The sequence below is a fragment of the Piliocolobus tephrosceles genome, chromosome 10 (assembly GCF_002776525.5).
Source record: "Piliocolobus tephrosceles isolate RC106 chromosome 10, ASM277652v3, whole genome shotgun sequence".
Taxonomy (NCBI): Eukaryota; Metazoa; Chordata; class Mammalia; order Primates; family Cercopithecidae; genus Piliocolobus; species Piliocolobus tephrosceles.
In genome coordinates this window covers 97733581-97753401 of record NC_045443.1, presented here as the reverse complement: position 1 = coordinate 97753401, position 19821 = coordinate 97733581, and the positions used below count along the sequence as shown (strand labels likewise).

General features: G+C 42.0%; 1 protein-coding gene across 2 annotated transcripts in view; it reads left to right on the top strand.

Moving 5' to 3' along the window:
* Positions 1–1619: 1619 nt before the first annotated feature.
* Positions 1620–19821, top strand: part of UHRF1BP1L (UHRF1 binding protein 1 like) — a 111084-nt gene continuing 92882 nt past the window's right edge. Inside the window, exons 1-2 of one of the 2 annotated variants that reach the window (XM_023184505.2) lie at positions 1620–1912; positions 15896–16041. Coding sequence is in view for 1 of the 2 variants with exons in the window: in XM_023184422.2 (XP_023040190.1) it covers positions 1869–1912 (44 nt within the window). In the remaining variant the exon portion in view is untranslated. The remainder of the gene's footprint in view (positions 1913–15895; positions 16042–19821) is intronic. The other variant, XM_023184422.2, reaches the window with a different exon arrangement.

The following is a 19821-nucleotide window of genomic DNA, read 5'->3' as shown; positions in this document are numbered from 1 at the left end:
TGGATTGGTTACAGCTCAGCGTTTGCCTTATTTGAATACAATCTGAACAATTGCCTACATTTGGCCAAAACTCAGTGATTGGCACGGGTGTGGGCTATGGTTGGTTTATACCTCTGCTTATTTTTGTAAGTTTATGATGTGCAGAAAAACCTTTAGGCCAAACTCAATTATGTAAGGAGGTAGCTTTAGGCTAAACTTAACACTGAGTGATTTTTTTTTTTTTTTTTTTTTTAAGACGGAGACAGTCCTGCTCTGTTTCCCAGGCTGGAGTGCAGTGGCTTGATCTCGGCTCACTACAACCTTTGCCTCCCAGGTTCAAGCAGTTCTCCTGCCTCAGCATCCTGAGTAGCTGGGATTATAGGCATCCGCCACTACGCCCAGCTAATTTTTGTATTTTTTGTAGAGACAGGGTTTCACCATGTTGGTCAGGCCGGTCTTGAACTCCTGACCTCAAGTGATCTGCCTGCCTCGGCCTCCCAAAGTGCTGGGATGACAGGAGTAGTCATTTTAATCCCTGAAAATGTTAGCTCTGTTTGGGGCTGGGTAGGGCCGAGCTGTAGAACTGTAATAGTTTTCCCTATTTTAACAATTTCCTTCCTTCCTTACAGAAATTTTCACATGATACTTACATCTTTAGGTACAACCTAGTGAAGTGGGTAAGGCTGCTGATTAACCTATTTCACAGATGATTAAAATGAAGCTAAAAGTAAAGAAACGATTTTCCCCAGGATGACAGCTAGAAAATACCAGAGCCAGGACTTGAATTATAGGCCTTCTAATTTCTAGGTCCTAGACTATTAGGAACCATTATCAACCTTTACTTCCCTTAGGATAGCAGTAACCAAGGGAAACATTAAATTGCCACATTCAGGTAAGGGAAAGGCTGAATATCTTAGCAAAAGAAAAAAAAAAAAAAAAACCCAAGAAAAACCGAAGGAAGAATATGAAGAAAGGTGAGTAGATCAAGAGAGCAGAGCAAGCAGAGGATAATGGCCGATACTTAAAACATTCTGAGGAGGCCGGGTGCAGTGGCTCACGCCTGTAATCTCATCACTTTGGGAGGTGAGGCGGGTGGATCACGAGGTCAGGAATTCGAGACCTACTGGCCAATATGGTGAAACCTTGTCTCTAATAAAAATACAAAAATTTGCCGGCAGTGGTGGTGCGCACCTGTAATCCCAGCTACTCAGGAGGCTGAAGCAGGAGAATCGCTTGAACCCTGGAGGCAGAGGTTGCAATGAGCCGAGATCGCACCACTGGACTCCAGCCTGGGCGACACAGCCAGACTCCTCTCCCACAAAAAAAAAAAAAAAAAAACAGTCTGAGGAAATGAAAAAGGGAAGTAGGACGTAGAAAGATAAATCAGCCACGGATCAGCGATGGAGGCAGGAACAAGACCAGCGGAGGGGAGGAAGGAGGGAGGAGAGAGTATTAAGGCCAAGAAGGTTGGTGGATTGGAAGTCAAGGGCCTTGTGTCGCGATGTCTAAGAGGGACCCGGGGGCCAGGGCCGCAAACCTCCCGCCCCCGCCACCGCCCAGAGTCAGCCCAGAGCCCGCCCAGAGCCGGCGTTGGCCCCGCCCGGCCTCGTGCCGGCCCCGCCTGGAGCCGCCCCGCCTCCGCCCTCCCCCGAGTCTCTTAGGTGATGCTGCAGCCAAGATGGCGCCCGCGGCGGCTGTGGCGGCCTGAGAGCGATGCTCCGGGTTCTCGGCGGCGGCTGTGGCCTTGGCCGGGGCCTCGGGTCTCTCCCGGTCGTGAGCGATCAGCGCCTCTCCTGTGGCCGGGCTAGCCGGGACAGAGAGGAGACGGCCACGAAGAGAGGAGGCAGTGAGCAACAGGACGAGAGCGCGTCGACTCCAGCCTCGGCACCATGGCCGGGATCATCAAGAAACAAATCCTTAAGCACCTCTCCAGGTCAGTGAGCGCCTCGTACGTCGGCGCCAGTCGGCCTCCGCCCCAGCCGGCACTGGAGTCAGCCTGCGGCTTCGGGGGCGGCGGCGGCGCATGGCGGCTGTGCGGGAGGCGACCTTCGGACTTCCCCGCTCTGGCCGGGGCAGAGGTCGCGGCCCCGGATCTCGTCGCCCCCGGCGCCGGGGGCTGGCCTCACGAGTCGGCCCCTGACGCGTCCTCTCCCCGGGCGGGCGCGCGGAGCGTGGCTGACTGGGATCGCTCCCGGCGCGGCGTCTGGGGGCGTCCCGGGTCCGCTCTGTGTGGTACTGCGCGGAGGCTGGTGGTGGCCTCGTGTCCCCAGGTGCCTGGTTAATGTGCGGGGCTGCAACTGGAGCTCGGTGCTCGTTCCCCTTGGAGCAGAACGGTTCCGTTAACCGAGGGCTTCTGGCGCAATGTGGACTCTTAGTGGAGGCTGTGTTCTCAGTAAAACGTTAACCTTGTGATTGTTCTGAATTCCTCCCACCTTGGCGTTCCCGCTCTGAGGCATTAGAGGGTGTGCCTGTTTGCACAGTTAGGATTTGTTTTAGGTAAATAAGCAGAGTTCGCAGCTTTGGCTTGTTCTTTCTGGAGTCATGAGACCCACATCATTCTTACTGAACTTTTTTTTTTTTTTTTGGTTTTTGCCCTTTTTCCTCTGCAACTCTAAAATTCAGGGAGTTAACATCTGTGGTGATTAAACGCAAGACATGTCATTCTCTCCATTTCATAACGCGGTTTTAGTCAGAAACATGACTCAGTAAAGCTGGCAATTTGTTACTGCTCTTGGCTTCTCCATGTTTGTCTCAAGACAGGCTAAATGTAGGATCTTGTTCCAAGTTGTTACCAGCGAACTCAAAGCGCTTGGTTAGGATCCCTTTCTGTTCTATTTGTAAGTTAATTTTAACTAATTTTGGGAAGACACTTGGGATGATGATAGACTCGTATAGTAAACATAATTCTTGATTCCCCAGATTGTCTTATACCACAGGTTATATATTGGGAACAGAATTACTACTTCTGTGATTCAGCAAATATTTTTCTCACTTATAATATTGAATAAGATATAGCACTTTTTTAAAAAAGTAGCAAAGTATAGCAGCATGTGTGTGTGTGTGTGTATATGTGTATATATATATATATATAGTTTTTTTTTATAGTAGAGACGGGGGTTTCACCATGTTGGCCAGGCTGGTCTCAAACGCCCGACCTCAGGTGATCCGCCCTCCTAGCCCCCCAAAGTGCTGGGATTACAGGTGTGAGCCACCACGCCCTGAATGAATATATATTTCTTAATGTTACCACTCATTGGAAAGTTTCTTTTAAAATTATATATATGGTCCAATTCTGAACTATCTTATTTTGAAAGGTTTTATCTATTTTTAATTTATGTCCTCCAGCCTTTCTCATACCCAGCTCCACAAGAAAATTCAGATCTGCAGAAAATGATTTGAATGCCTATTTTCTCACTCGTCCAAGGATGATGCTGCATAGCTAGTACCACTCTAGATGCTTAGAAGAACAGTAAATTAAATCAACAAATAGTGCATTAGAGTTTAATTCTTTTATAGAACTCCATTTGAGAGGGGCTCTTAAAAATTAACAGCATGTATACCAAAGTATAATAACAAAATTAAGAACAAAGATGTAATGGCTTACTTCATGAGATAGAAAACACCCATATATTGAAAATTGAGTCCTTAGGGCTAGTTTTTATTTTATTATTTATTTACATCTTTTTTTAGATGGAGTTTGGTTCTTGTTGCCCAGAGCGGAGTGCAATTGTGCAATCTTGGCTCACCGCAGTCTCAGCCTCCTGGGTTCAATCAGTTCTCCTGCCTTAGCTTCCCGAGTAGCTGGGATTACAGGCATGTGCCACCATGCCTGGCTAATTTTTTAATTTTAGTAGGGACAGGGTTTCTCCATGGTGGTCAGGCTGGTCTCGAACTCCCAACCTCAGGTGATTCACCTGCCTCGGTCTCCCAAAATGCTGGGATTACAGGCCTGAGCCACCGTGCCCGGCCCTTAGGGTTAGTTTCTAAATCTTTATGATTTCTAATAGCTGTGTGATAAGTAATGTGATGAGGTTTTTTTTTTGTTTTTTCAGAGATGAATTTTTGGGATGCTTGAATTTTCAGTTATTTCATATTTCAAAACATCCTTAACTCAGGTGACTAAAGAGTATCAAATTCTTATTTTTGGTTAATAAGTTAATCTTAATGCTAATTGCTGTCATCTCCTAAGAAAAATAGTTATTCAAAAATCTAAAGGCAGCTCATAATTGACAAAAGAAGGCAAGTGTTGTGATAAATTACAGTTACTCAGGTAGGAATGAACTTTTGAAATTACCTGGTTCAAGTTTAATTTTATGGAGTATCCAGTAATGAAGATGTCACTACCTTGACCTAGTGGTCTGGGACACAGTAGAATACAGTTTACCAGGAAATAAACATACTAGTTTCTAATACTAGACATCACATGAGGCCTGTGTATGCAACCCATTGCACCTTCTCAAAGGAGACTTCCTGACCAGAGTTTAAAATTGTGAGCCCCCATACTGCCAGTCCTCTTGCTTGCGTTATTTTTCTCCATAGCACTCATGCTTGTCTGTCATACATATTTATTTCTTTAGGTATTTATTTGTCTTTCTCCACTTGAATGTAAACTCTATGAGAGCAGGCATTTTTTTCTTGAGGCTGGCATAAAGTGGATACTCAACAACTATTTGTTGCTTGAATGTGGATACATAACATGAATGAGCTTACTTTCTCTTACATTGCTCTTTTTTTTACTGAGGCAAGACTACTGCCAACATTCTTACAGATTTGGGAATGACCACTTTCCCTGTGGCTTTAGAAGGCAGTGAGTAATTGAATCATTAAATGTGGTGCCTTTGGAGTCCTGGAAAATGACCTAGTTCTTATAGGGGTTTATGTGAGGGGTCTTCCAGTAAAGAAATGACCTAGTTATTATATGGGGGGAGGGGTTCTGCCAGTAAGGAGGAAGACTATGAACCAACATGAGAAAGAGCACTCACTTTTAGCCTTGAGGTTGAAATCTAGTGCAGTTGCAAGATTAAAACCATCTTTGCCTGTATGAAGGGACTTGAGAAGCTGGTATATTGGGAAAGTATGAAAGAATTGTTCTTAAGAGATTAACAAATGCTTTAAGTCAATGCTGAACTATTTGAGAAGTGTACATCTATATACTTGTTCCTTGCCTAATACTTTGTATTCCAAGCATCTCTTGAGTTGTTAATATAAACTTTATCTACTTGAAGAATCTGAAATGGGGGAAAAGGAGTATGATGAGGGGGCAGGGGGAGGTTAGAGTAGTGACATTTTTCCAACGTGAAACAGGAAAAGCTTTTGAAGGAGAAACTGCCCCGATTTTTCAAACTGTAATAGGACTGAATATATTTTGGGAGATTTTCTAGGAGAGTAGTTTTTCACACGGGAATGGAAACTTCTAAAGAAAAGTCGTAGCAAATGTGAGAAAGGAAATAAAAGCAGAAGCTACCTTTCAGCTCAAGACCTTAGTGTGTGTATGTATGTATGTGTATACACAGATACACATGTGTGAACAGGCGCTTGCAAATCGGCAAAGTGAACGTATATTTAATTAAGCCAGGACCTGAAAAGGGGTAGGGAAGTTTTGGGTAGAGATGCTGTCCTCTCCTTCACTCCCTTAGGCTAAGGGCAGACTCTGCTCTCCACAAGGTTTCCTGGGAGAGAGAGTTGACTGGGCAGACATACACCTCACCTGGGTGGAGTCATTATATAGTTTAAAGCAGCAGTTGTCAACCAGGGTCAATTTGCCTCCTAGGGGACATTTAGCAGTGTCTCCAGATGTTTTTAATTGTCAAGACTTGGAGGGGAAGATAGTACTACTGCCATCTAGTGAATAGAGTCCAGGGATGCTGCTAGACATTCTACATTGCACATACAGCATAATCCCCCACAACAAAGAATTATTTGCCCAAATGTCAGTAGTTCCGAGATTGAGAAACCAGTTTAAAGTGTACAGGTGTGTGTCATATGATTGAGCTAGGGTTCTGTGCTGGTAAAGTTGTTTTGCCTGCAAACATCAGAAACCCAATCTATTTAAGTAAAAAGGGAAATGTAACAGAAAGCAGAAGAATATCTGAACAACCAAATTAAGGAAAGAACAGGAACCGGCCAGCTCCTGGAATCTCTTTGGAAGAGTTCTTGGACCTTCCTCTTAAAGTAGCAGTAGGGTTTTTTAATCTCGGCACCATTGACATTTTGAACTAGATAGTTCTTTGTTGTGAAGGTTGTTCTGTGTAGGATGTTTAATGTCTCCAGACATTGCCAGATGTCCCATAGGAGGCAAAATTACTCCTGGTTGGGAGCTACAGCTTTAGAGTGCTGGCCTATCTTCCATAATTCCCAGTCTCTGATCTCTCCTGTCAGGTTTCAGAATCCCGAGAGAGAGCCTTTGTAACCCAATTTTGTCTCTCTATGGTTCAATTAGCAATGGCAAAGGGTTGTACAGCAAAAATATGGTAATGGAGAGAGCTATTTTGAGTTAGGCTTGTTGCTCCATTTGTCATCTGTAATAGGCACGGCACTAAATTAGATTTCCAAGGGCCTCATTTGCTACGTTAAGGAAATTGAACTTTATCCTGGGGGTGAGGAGTGACTGCTAATAAAGGTAAGAGGGATACGCTCATAAAAACAGTCTCATTTTTGAAGTCTAGGGTTTAGGAGCAATATCTGGGGTGGAAATACGAAGTCTACAAATGGACTTTGAGTAACTTAAGTAGAAAATGGGGCCAGGTGTGGTGGTGGCTCATGCCTGTAATCCAAGCAGTTTGGGAGGCCAAGTCAGGCGTATCACTTGAGCCCAGCGGTTTCAGATCAGTCTGGGAAACATGATGAAACTCTTTCTCTACCCAAAATACAAAAATTAGCCAGTCTCATAACCCGGTCTCAAAAAAAAAAAAAGAAAAAATATTCATTATGGACAGTCGGAAGGGTTAAACACGTACAGGATTTTGTGTCTGAATGGCAAAGTGATGGGAGGGATTAGAGTGCCTCACTTTATGTTGATGGGATAGGCTACTAGATTGAGGCTATATAAGGAAGGGGAGGAGAGGCGCAGCCTGGAGAGAAAAGGAAAGAACCATCAAAGGACTGGGAATGCCATCTAGGTGGAAGAGTGATGGAGTAAAGGAACGAGATAATTGGAAGGATTGGAGATTTTGTCTGAAACTGCCACATTGAAGTTTAAAATTTTAGAAGTGAAGTAGATCTGGTTTAGGAAAAGCTATCAGAGGCTGGGCGCTGTGGCTTACACCTATAATCCCACCACTTTGGGAGGCCAAGGCTGGCGGATCACCTGAGGTTGGGAGTTCAAGACCAGTCTGACCAACACGGTGAAACCCTGTCTCTACTAAAAATACAAAATTAGCTGGGCATGGTGGCACATGCCTGTAATCCCAGCTATTCGGGAGGCTGAGGCAGGAGAATTGCTTGAGCCCGGGAGGCAGGGGTTGTGGTGAGCCGAGATCATTCCACTGCACTCCAGTCTAGGCAACAAGAGTGAAACTCCATCTCAAAAAAAAAAAAAAAAAAAAGAAAAGAAAAGCCATCTGATACGGCCATAGAAGTGAGTTGCTAAAGAAAAGTTAAGGTGCATATAATTGGAGATCAATACTACTAAGTCTAAAATCTTTCTAGTACTGACCATTCCTAAAAGGAAATGCAGTGTAGCTTATTTAGTCTGCCAGACATTATTTTTTCACATGCTAACTTCACATCATTATTGATAGGCTATTTGTATCATATACTTTTATGGTAAAGCTCAGTAAATAATTTTTGAGAATTTTGAGAAATATGTATTTCAAGTTTTTGAGCACATATATGTGTGCTCAACATATATATTATATGTGTGCACATATATATATATATTTATGCCCACACAGTGGGTATTAGAGATACAAAGATGAGTAAGACATGGCTTCAGTTTGTGGGAAGCTTCAGTGATTCCTATTCTAATATAAGAAGCATGAGTAGGATCACTAACTGTAACCTGTTTCTAAATTGGACTACTTGTCTGGCATTGCGGGTGATGTGAAAAAGGAAGAAAAAAATAAAAAAAAAACTGTTACCGTATGAAACTTGTGAGATTTTGCAACTGGGAAAAAAACTGATTTAAATATTGTTTTTTGGATTATCAATTTACTTGGGTAGGTTTGAGGGGTTTTTTTTGTTGTTTATTTGTTTGTCTTGTTTTTTTGAGACAGAGTCTTGCTATTCCCCAGGCTGGAGTACAATGGAGCAGTCTCAGCTCACTGCAGCCTCCACTTCCTAGATTCAAGCAATACTCCTGCCTCAGCCTCCTGAGTAGCTGGGATGACAGGCAGGCGCCACCACACCCAGCTAATTTTTGTATTTTTTTTTTTTTTTTCTTTTTTTTGAGACGGAGTCTCTCTCTGTTGCCCAGGCTGGAGTGCAGTGGCCAGATCTCAGCTCACTGCAAGCTCCGCCTCCCGGGTTTACGCCATTCTCCCGCCTCAGCCTCCCGAGTAGCTGGGACTACAGGCGCCCGCCACCTCGCCCGGCTAGTTTTTTGTATTTTTTTAGTAGAGACGGGGTTTCACCGTGTTCGCCAGGATGGTCTCGATCTCCTGACCTCGTGATCCGCCGGTCTCGGCCTCCCAAAGTGCTGGGATTACAGGCTTGAGCCACCGCGCCCGGCCTAATTTTTGTATTTTTAATAGAGACGGGGTTTCACCATGTTGACCAGGCTGGCCTCAAACTCCTGATCTTGTGATCCACCCACCTTGGCCTCCCAAAGTGCTGGGATTACAGGCATGAGCCACCGTGCCCAGCTGACAGTATTCATTTTTAAGTAATCTCTAATAATGTGGATTTTGACACTGTATATACTAGTTGCTTATTTAAAATAATTTGACGAGTGCCTGCCTTGTACCCCCTATTGTACCATACTGCTGGGGATGTAGCAGTTCACACACTAGGCAAAGATTCCTGCCCTCGTGGAGTTTACATTTTAATCAGAAACAGATAGTAAGTACATAAGTAGGTGAAATACATAGTACAGTATATCAGTGTGTTAATGAGAAGTACAATAAATTGGGCATGGAGTTTGCAATTTTAAATCTGGTGATTGGGAAGGCTTAATTGACAAAGTAATATTTGAGGCCGGGTGTGGTGGCTCATACCTGTAATTCCAGCACTTTGGGAGGCTGAGGTGGGCAGATCACTTCAGGCTAGGAGTTTGAGACCAGCCTGGCCAACATGGCGAAATCCTGTCTCTACTAAAAATACCGAAATTAACTGAGCGTGATGGTGCGCACATGTAGTCTCAGCTACTAGAGAGACTGAGATGGGAGGATTGCTTGAGCCCAGGAGGCAGAGGTTGCAGTGAACTGTGATAGCACCACTACATTCCAGCCTGCAGAGTGAGACCCTGTCTTAAAAAAAGAAAAAAGAAAAAAAAAAAAAAGCAGTATTTGAAAAGAGACCTGAGAAAGATAGTGGGAACAAATGCAAAGGGGCCAGAGCTGGGAACTTGTTTGATATTTTAAAAACATATGGAGGCCACCAATATAGGTGGAGAGAGTAAAGTGAGAAGAGGAAGATGCGATCAAAGAGAAAACAAGAGCCAGATCATGTGGGACCTCATAGTGACTTTGACTTTTACTCTGAGATTGGAAGCCACTGGAATGCCTTGAGCCAAGGATCACTCTGGCAGCCATGTGGGAATTAAATAATAGGAGCACAAGGGCAGAAGCAGGAACCCAATTAAGAGATGTTAACTATTCAGGTGAGAGAGAAATTGGATTGAATGAAGGCAGATGCAGTGGAGTTGTTGAGATAGTCAGATTCTAGATGTATTTTGAAGGTAGAAGCAGGATTGACCGACAGATAAGATGTGGATTGATAGAGAATAGAGCAGTAATGGGTGACCATCTAGAGTTTTTGACGTAAGCAACATAAGCAACGGAAAAGGTGGAATTGCTGTTAACTAAATTGGAAAATTGGAGAAGACTGCAGGAGGAGCAGGTTTTGTGGGCGAAGATCAGAGGTTTGTTTTGGATATGTTAATTTGGATGAAAGTTAGTTTTTTTTTTTTTTTTTGAAACAGAGTCTTGTTCTGTCACCTAGGCTGGAGTGCAGTGGCGCAATCTCAGCTCATTGCAACCCCTGCCTCCCTGGTTCAAGTGATTCTCCTGCCTCAGCCTCCCGAGTGGCTGGGATTACAGGCACCCGCCACCATGTCTGGCTGATTTTTTGTTTTGAATTTTTAGTAGAGATGGGGTTACCATGTTGGCCAGGCTAGTCTCAAACTCCTGACCTCAAGTGATCCACCTGCCTCAGCTTCCCAAAGTGCTGGGATTACAGACCTGAGCCACTGTGCCCGGCCCGAATGTTAGATATTTAATTGGAGATGTCTTCCTTTTTATTTGTGATCTAATTTAGACTACATATGTTTTAGTCTGACAACAATGGAAGTATGTTTGTGGCTATCCTTTGGCTTACGGAATAAATAATTACTGGGAAGTGAATTGTGTGTTGAATTTTCAGGGGTGGATTTTTTGGTATTGGTTTTTTTTTCTCTTTTTAAGTGCATATACTAAGTAGTCCTCCTCCATGGGCAACACATTTCAGGACCCCCAGTGGATGCCTGAAACTGCAGATGGTACTGAACTATATGTATATGGTGTTTTTTTCTTTATGTACATCCCTCTGGTAAAGTTTAACTTATAGATTAGTCATGGTAAGAGATTAACAAAAACTAATATGAAATAGAACAATTATAACAATATCTGTATATTGTAATAAAACTTATGTGAATGTGATCTCTCTTCCTCAAACTATTGTACTGTACCACAGGTAATTGAGACCATGGAAAGGGAAATATTAGGTAAGGGAGGACTGCTGTGTACAGCAGGTGTCTTTCTCTTTCATATTAATTTCTAACTAAAACTGGATCCTGATTCTTGTTGGGTGCTTGGTCTAGGAGATGTTGCAATATTAGCATACAAGAATCCTGAATCAGAAGGTATTTGTTCCTATCTCAGAGAAGGAAATTATTAAAACATTGACATTTGTGACTTGTCTAAGGTCTCACAGATACTGTTGAATGGTAAAGTCACTGATCCAGTACCCTTTTCATTTGATTTTTCTATGCTGCCTATTAGGGTGTTTCCTACTCACCCCCACTCCACCTCAACTACTTTACTGCTTTTCTTTTTACCCAGCTTTCAACACCACTCTTGTTTTACCATCCTGCTGCAGTATCCCTTAGGAGATTCTTTTATGACTTGAGAATCATTTGACTCTGCAGTCCTTTGAAGTTAGAGGAACATAACATTTTGACTCAGCATTTCTTGAAAGTTGGGGGATGTCTCAGGCCATTCTGTGTTGTTATGAAAGATTACCCGAGGCTGGGTAATTTATTTTAAAAGAGAGGTTTTATTTATTTTTTTGAGACAGAGTCTCGCTCTGTCGCCTGGGCTGGAGTGCAGTGGCATGATCTCGGCTCACTGCAAGCTCCGCCTCCTGGGTTCATGCCATTCTCCTGCCTCAGCCTCCCGAGTAGCTGGGACTACACGCACCCACTACCATGCCTGGCTAAATTTTTGTATTTTTAGTAGAGACAGGGTTTCACTGTGTTAGCCAGGATGGTCTTGATCTCCTGACCTCATGATCCGCCAGCCTCAACCTCCCAAAGTGCTGGGATTACAGGCGTGAGCCACTGCGCCCAACCTATTTATTTATTTTTGGGACAGTCTTTGTTGCTTAGGCTGGAAAACAGTGGCACAATCTCAGCTCACCGTAACCTCCACCTTTCAGGCTTAAGCAATTCGTATGCCTCAGCCTCCTGAGTAGCTGGGATTACAGTAATGTGCCACCATGCCTGACTAATTTTTGTATTTTTAGTAGAGATGGGGTTTCACCATGTTGGCTAGGCTGGTCTCAAACTCTTGGCCTCAAGTGATCCACCCACCTTGGCCTCCCAAAGTGCTGGGATTACAGGCGTGAGTCACCATGCCCGGCCAAAAAAGTTTATTTATAAAGACAAGAGGTTTATTTAGCTCATGGTTCTACTGGCTGAGAAGTTCAACAGCATGGGGCTGGCTTCCAGATAGGGCTTTTATGCTGCATGACAACATAGTGGAGAATGTAAGGGGAAGCAGACACTTGAAGAGGGGAGAACCTGAGAGATATCCTGGCTTTATAACAACCTACTCACGTGGGAACTACTTTATTTGCTGTGAGAGCTTACTACTGCAAGAACAATACCAAGCCATTTATGAAGAATCTGCCCCCATGACCCAAGCACTTCCCACTAGGCGCCACCTCCCAACACTGTCACATTGGGGATCAGATTTCAACATGAATTTTGGTGGGGACAAATAAACCATATTCAGACGTTAGCAGGGAAATATAATTTGTCTTTTTTTTTTTTTGAAATTTTTTTGAATAATCTTCCTTTTTTGCAATATTACACTTTGCCTTAGTACTGCAGCTTAAACACTTTTTAAATAAGTCGATCTGTTATTGAATACATGTGTTTTAAATTCCGCATATTGTATGCTCAGGATGAATAATTTTTTAAAATTAAATATTGGTATTTAACAGTGGGTATGGCTGGGCGCGGTGGTTCACGCCTGTAATCCCAGCACTTTGGGAGGCCAAGGCGGGCAGATCACCTGAGGTCGGGAGTTCGAGACCAGCCTGGCCAATATGGTGAAAAAATACAAAAAATTAGCCAGGCATGGTGGCACATGCCTGTAGTCCCAGCTACTCAAGAGGCTGAGGCAGGAGAATCGCTTGAGCCCAGGAGGTGGAGGTTGCAGTGAGCCGAGATTGCGCCACTGGACTCCAGTCCGGGCAACAGAGTGAGACTCCACCTCAAAAAAAAGAAAAAAAAGCAGTGGGTATTAGTGGCTGGAGTTTAGTTTGAATGTAAGTTACAAGTAAAAGGCTTTTGGTTATTTTCATAAGTGAAAATTGAGTAATTATATTAAAATCAAGTTATTCAAATAAAATTGAAGCCAGTATGATTCAGGATATAATTTATTGTTTGGTTTTTCCGACATTATATTCTCTAGTAGTTTGATTGACAGTTTATTGACTTATTTTAAGATTATTCCCAGCCAAGATGAATGTTGTGTATAAACTTTGAATTTCCATATTAGTCATCAATTAGGTTGAATTTGAACTTTATGCATATTTACTCTTTTTCTACCCAGAAATACTAATAAGAAAGAGATCTGGCTTCTTTTTACCACTGCCAGTATAGCATCAAATGTTGTTTTCCTTTACTGTTGTCTATTTGTAAATCTTTAAAAAAAATTTTTAATAAATTAAAAAAATACATTTTTAAAAAGTTTAAATTATTTATTTATTTATTTATTGAGACAGGGTCTTGCTCTGTCACCCAGACTGGAGTGCAGTGGCGTGATTATAGCTCACTGCAGCCTCGACTTCCCAGGCTCTAGCAATCCTCCCACTTCAGCCTCTTGAGTAGTGGGGACCACAGGTGGGCACCACCATGCCTGGTGAATTATTGTACTTTTGGTAGAGATGGAATTTTGCCATGTTGCCCAGGCTAGTCTCAAACTCTTGAGCTCAAACAATCCACACACTTTGGCCTCCCAAAGTGCTGGAATTACAGGCATGAGCCACTATTTGTAAATCTTTTGTGTGTACTTTTGTTGTTAGGGATGAGTATTTGGGAATAAACTTCATGATACCAGAAAATTCAGTGATTTTAAGGTTTGGCAAAAAACTATATATATATGTATGTATGTATTTTTTTGAGATGGAGTTTCTTTCTTGTCGCCCAGGCTAGAGTGCAATGGCACGATCTCAGCTCACTGCAGCCTCCACCTCCTGGGTTCAAGTAATTCTCCTGCCTTAGCCTCCCAGGTAGCTGGGATTACAGGTGCCTGCCACCATGCCCAGATAATTTTTGTGTGTTTTTAGTAGAGACGGTTTCACCATGTTGGCTAGGCTGGTCTCGAACTCCTGACCTCAAGTGATCCGCCTGCCTTGGCCTCCCAAAGTGCTGGGATTACAGGTGTGAGCCACCGCGCCCAGCCCCAACTTGTTACTTTTGCTGTGCTGCAACTTTATATATAACTGAAATACAGTATAAGAAGGGCATCCATAAAATGTAAGATTTATCTTATTTTTTGATTATCCCTGTTGGTAGATTGTTCATTCCTACCAGTACTTAAGGAAGGTTCTGTAAAATATACAAATAAAATTAAGATATAGGAATGTCTTCTGGAAACAGTCTTGTAGATGGCTGAATAAATAGAATTCAGGATAGATAATGAATCTTATGAGAGTCACAAGCAAAACGCTATGCAACCTTAACAGAAAGAGAGTGAAACAGAGGTGGTCTGAATGTCTGAAAAGCTTGTAAAGAAGTGAAATAAGGCCGGGTGCGGTGGTTCACACCTGTAATCCTAGCACTTTGGGAGGCCGAGGTGGGCACATCACTTGAGGTCAGGAGTTTCAAGACCAGCCTGGCCAACATGGTGAAACCCCGTCTCTGCTAAAAACACAAAACAATTAGCTGGGTGTGGTGGCGCATCCCTGTAATCCCAGATACTCAGGAGGCTGAGGCAGGAGAGTCACTTGAACAGTGGAGGCCTCAGTGAACTGAGATCGTGCCACACTGCACTACAGCCTGGGCAACAGAGTTAGACTCCGTCTCAAGAAAAAAAAAGAAAAAAGACATAAATGACAGCTTGAGAGTAATAAAATAGTTATTAAATCTGTTTTCCTGAACTAGGGCATGTATACAAAGGAAATATTTAAGGCAAATATCCAGAGAAGTTAAGGGTAATTTTTTAGGTCCTCCAAATTTGGCTGCAATTTTATTTTCCAATATTACAGTTTTCTCCTTTTTTTAATGCATCTTTTGTTGTCTTATTCCTGCAACCAAATTGTCTGCATCTCTTCATAGTAGGCCTTCATCCCTCAGCTTTATTTTAGTAGTACATTTTCCATGGGCAGCTTTAACGAGGCTAATCATTGGCCTCCTCCATTTTAAAACTCCTTTAGGTCTTAAAGCATATCCTGTTTGTTTTATTAAAACAAATGCTTTGTTTTTTGTTAATTGTGTGGATAGTCATCTCTTGAAGGGCAGAATCGCCCTGATAATGTTTTAGAAGCCAGGGACTTTACTTGTCTTGTTCACCATTGTATCTTTAACATCTGCCACAGGACTGCAGTACATAGTAGTTGTTCAAAAACATTTTTAACCGACCAGAGAAATAAATTTGTACTACTTTGGCCTCCATAGAATACATAGAACATAAATTGGTTGCCCTGAACACATTTTTGGCAGGTTTAACTAGTTGACTCTTATCCAGAAAATTTAGATTAAAAGCTTTTTTTCCCCTGACGAATACTATAATTTTCCAATTTATTTTTGAGTATATAGATATGGCCTGTTGCTGGATATCTCTTTGGTTTGTGGATTGTTTTTTATGGGTAGCTTTATGCCTCAGTATTCTCAGTGAAATGAGAATTACAATTAAAAGTGGGGCTTTTGGTACTTAAACCAATTTGATAATCTGTATGTGTAGATTGCTTGCGTTGTAGATGGCTTGTCTTAATTCATTTCATTTAATGTAAATTATACAGTTCAGCCTTTGTATAACTTCTGCGACATAGTATCTCATTTTTGTTAATTGACAGTTTAATATAAAATTAAAAATATAATATGAATGTAATTGGGGAGTAGTAATAACAGTGATAGAGAAAATGAAGAAAATCCTAAATGGTTAATTCATCTTAGAATTTAGGCAGTTTGCCTTTAGTTAATCCAGTGTGAAATGCAACTGTATTTTTTTCCAAAGTGCACCACAGCTAAATTTTTTTTTAATCATCATTCCTTTCCTCTTCCTTCCCTTAAACTTGCTCCCTTCTGTGTCCCCTGTGTACCCATTCCCTGCAGCGTTCCCTGCTGGCTGTGGTGGAGATTGGTGTGCTGTGAATTGCATAATCACCCAAATGAGTACCAGAGGAGTCTAAGAAACCCTGGCAACTGACTGCTTGCTTTCACCAGGAATAGGGACCTTTTTCTGAATTTCCTGCCCTCAGGTAATACTTCTATTCCCCATCCTTTTTTTTTTTTTTTTTTTTTCCATTCTATAAATGCAAGCGCTTAATATGCCCGGCATAAAGATACTTTGAGAATATTTTCTTACTGTTTTAGTCAGATACCTATTTCATTTTCTTTACTGTGTAGCTAGAGGCTCATGTAATTCCTCTCTGTCTTCTTTCTTTTTTATTGAGACAGAGTCTCGCCCTGTAGTGTCTTTTCTAACAGATAAGGTTTGGCAACATACTTAAAGTTATAACCATCTCTTCCTGATGTTGCAAGAGAGTTTTGTAACTTCCTGCCAGCTATTTGGAAATAGTAGTTAGCATTTGATCTACTTTTAAATGAATGGGTAAGGCTTCTTAGTCTAATGTAATTAGTGAGGTACAAGGTTCTTTTGATAAAGACACTGTTTTGAATAATTCTCTCATTCATCATTGAGGGATTTTAGAATTTATTTTGTGTATTTAATGTTATAATCTTTATCAAAGAGATTGAAATAAGTCTCACAAACAGCAGTGCAAATGGGATTCTTTTTTTTTTTGAAGCGGTTGGAGTGCTGGGGGGATAAGGTGTTGCTCTGTTGCCCAGGCCTGGGTGCAGTAGTGCAGTCACTGCTCATTGTAACGTCAAACTCCGAGGCCCCAGTGATTCTCCTGCCTCAGCCACCAGAGTAGCTGGGACTATCGGCACGCACCCCATGCCTGGCTGAGTTTTTAAGTTTTTATAGAAATGAAGTCTCACTGTGTTGCCCAGGCTGGTCTCAGAACTCCTGGGCTCAAGCAGTCCTCCCACCTAGGCCTCCCAAAGTGCTGGGATTACAGGTATGCACCAGCATGCTCTGCCAGGATTTATTTTTGAAGAGTTTTAGGGTTTTACCCCATTCTCTTCTACCCTCTCCTCTCCTTTTAAAAATTTCATTATCAGGGATAGCAGTTATATTATAAAACCAAATTCTTGGAAATGGTGCTGAATTTCTTTCAATTTAGGACTCAGTGAAAAACCTAGAAACTTGTATCACTGAATAATTCTAATTCTTGGGAAATTTATCCACATAAATACTTTGAACTTCCAAAAGTCTTGTAATAAATTGTTAATTAAATGCCTCAAGTAGAATTGTGCAACTTATTACACACTTACCTAAGAGTAATGGACAATTGATAAACTTGTTGGATGTATGCTAACTAGCAGTTGTATAGGCCTAGTGACCTAAATATTTTACATTCTTGTCTGCATTGATTCCATGCTTTCATTTCGGAATCTGGATTTCAAACAGAATTGCCAAGGGAAAGGTGCCAAGCTTTAACTTCAGGTAGAAACCTTTGAGATTCACTTTAATATATTAATAGTTAAAGGATTTTATTGTTTAAAATGGCTTTTAAGGATGGTTCTGATTTTGTGTATACCTCTAGCAAATCCTCTGAGACACTTGCTCATGAAGTATAATCACAACTGTAGCCCTTTGTTTTTTCTAGATTATACCTCCTTAAAACATATCTTTTTTTTTTTTTTTGACCTGGTTTATGCTTAGCTTATTCAAGGTGAAGTGTTATGATTGTATTCCAAGTTTTAACCACAGCTATCCATGTATTGAATTATTCAAGTCACCTACCAAGATTAATTCCTTTTTCTTCTTTACCTTCCTGTTTTAATCAGTCACGATTATGTTGAAATAACTATTGAACTTATCCTCTTTATCCTGAACCTAGGACATAGCAGGTTGCTTGGAATAAAGTAGATGTCAGTAAGATTTGAATATCTCTCATCACCAGATTTTATTAATTGTTTATTGCAATAATTGTTTATTATTGTTTGTTGCAACTAAACACTAAGTATTTTCATGTCCTTTGGGTCTCATACTTCTGTATTCCATCCTTGGTGCTGTTAAGAGAAAGATGTTTCCAAAATGCTAATCTTAACATTTAATTTCTTGCTAAAAATCTTTTAATGGCTCCTGTTTAAGCTTCTTTTTTTAATAAAAAATTTTGTTTATAACAGTAGAATTTTTGTGCCCAAAGAGATTTTAAAATAGAACTTTACTACGTAAAGTAGACAAAAGTAGAGCTCCTCTAGTTGAATCAGTAATTGGACGGTGGGTGGTGGTGGTTCCTCTGGCACATTCTTCTTTTTTTTTCTCGTCTCACCTGGGTTGAACCATGAGCAGTCTTCTTAGGGGCACTGTGGGAACAACATCGATGTATAGATTAAAACCCATATTCCTTGGCGTGGAAAACAAGAGTCCTTCATGATCTGGCTTCAGTTGGCTTCTTAAGGAGTATTGTTTCTTTCCAAACTACCTGATGCCTTATCTTATATCTGTGCCTACTGTGTGTGACCCTATAATCTTGAACATGCTGCTGCCGCCTCTGCCTGAAATGTCCTTCTCTCTGCCTTATTCGCTTGGCAAAAACTTACTGTTAAAAACATAGCTTGAGTGCTGCCTACTTTTATGAAGCCTTCCCAAAGTCTTGTTTACTATTTTCTTTATTTTAATAGATAGAGTGCCTTACTCCTTTGCCCTGGCTGTTCTCGAACTCCTGGGGTCAAGTGATCCTCCCACCTCAGCCTCCCAAAGTGTTGGGATTACGGGCATGAGCCACTGCACCTGGACACCTACTTTACTATTAACAGAATTGATCATCACCCTTTTCCTTGTGACTCCATTTTATCCTGTTGCCATTTTTATTGTATGACCTATCACATAGTACCTAGCACACAGTAAGATCATAACATATTGCAATGATTTATTTATATGCTTGCTTCTAATAATAAAATGTGAAGTTCTTGAAAACAGTAACTATTTCTTATTTGTTTAAATTTCCCAAGAGCCTAATGAGTGACTGGCAAATAGTAGGCACTCAGTTTTTGCTATGAAGGATGTATGTCTAGTTGTGGCAGATCTTGTGGTATTTCAATAAAATCTAGATGCCCAGATTTTCTGCCCTGCCCCCCTCACTCTATTGCCACTCACTCTGTTGCCCATGCTGGAGTGCTATGGCGTGATCACAACTCACTGCAGCCTTGACCTCCCAGGTGTAAGTGATCCTCCTGCCTTATCCTCCCAAGTAGTTGAGACCACAGGTACACCACCATGCTCGGCTAATGTTTTATTTTTTCTAGAGATGGGGGTCTCCCTATGTTTCCCAGAGTGGTCTCGAACTCTTGCCCTCAGGTAATCCTGCCTTGGGCCTCCCAAAGTGTTGGGATTGTAGGCATTAGCCACCATACCCAGCCTGATGCCCAGATTTTTTTTTTTTTTTTTTTGAGATGGAGTCTCACTCTGTCACCCAGGCTGGAGTGCAGTGGCGCAATCTTGGCTCACTGCAGCCTCTGCTTCCCACATTCTAGCGATTCTCCTTCCTCAGCCTCCCTAAGTAGCTGGGATTACAGGCGTGCGCCACCATGTCTGGCTAATTTTTGTATTTTTAGTAGAGACGGAGTTTCACCATATCGGCCAGGCTTATCTCGAACTCCTGACCTCAGGTGATCCGCCCATCTTGGCCTCCCAAAGTGCTGGGATTACAGGAGTGAGCCACCGTGCCCAGCCTCAATGCCCAGATTTTAATGTAAGGTCTACCCATGTATATATATGGACCTTTATGTGGATATATATGTATGTGTGTGTATGTATTTAGGCAGGGTCTCACTCTGTCACGCAGGTGGGACTATAGTGGTGTGATCATAACTCAATTCAACTTTTAACTCCTGGGATCAAACAATCCTTCTGCCTCAGCCTACCAAGTGGCTAGGACTACAGGTGTGTGCCACCATACCCAGCT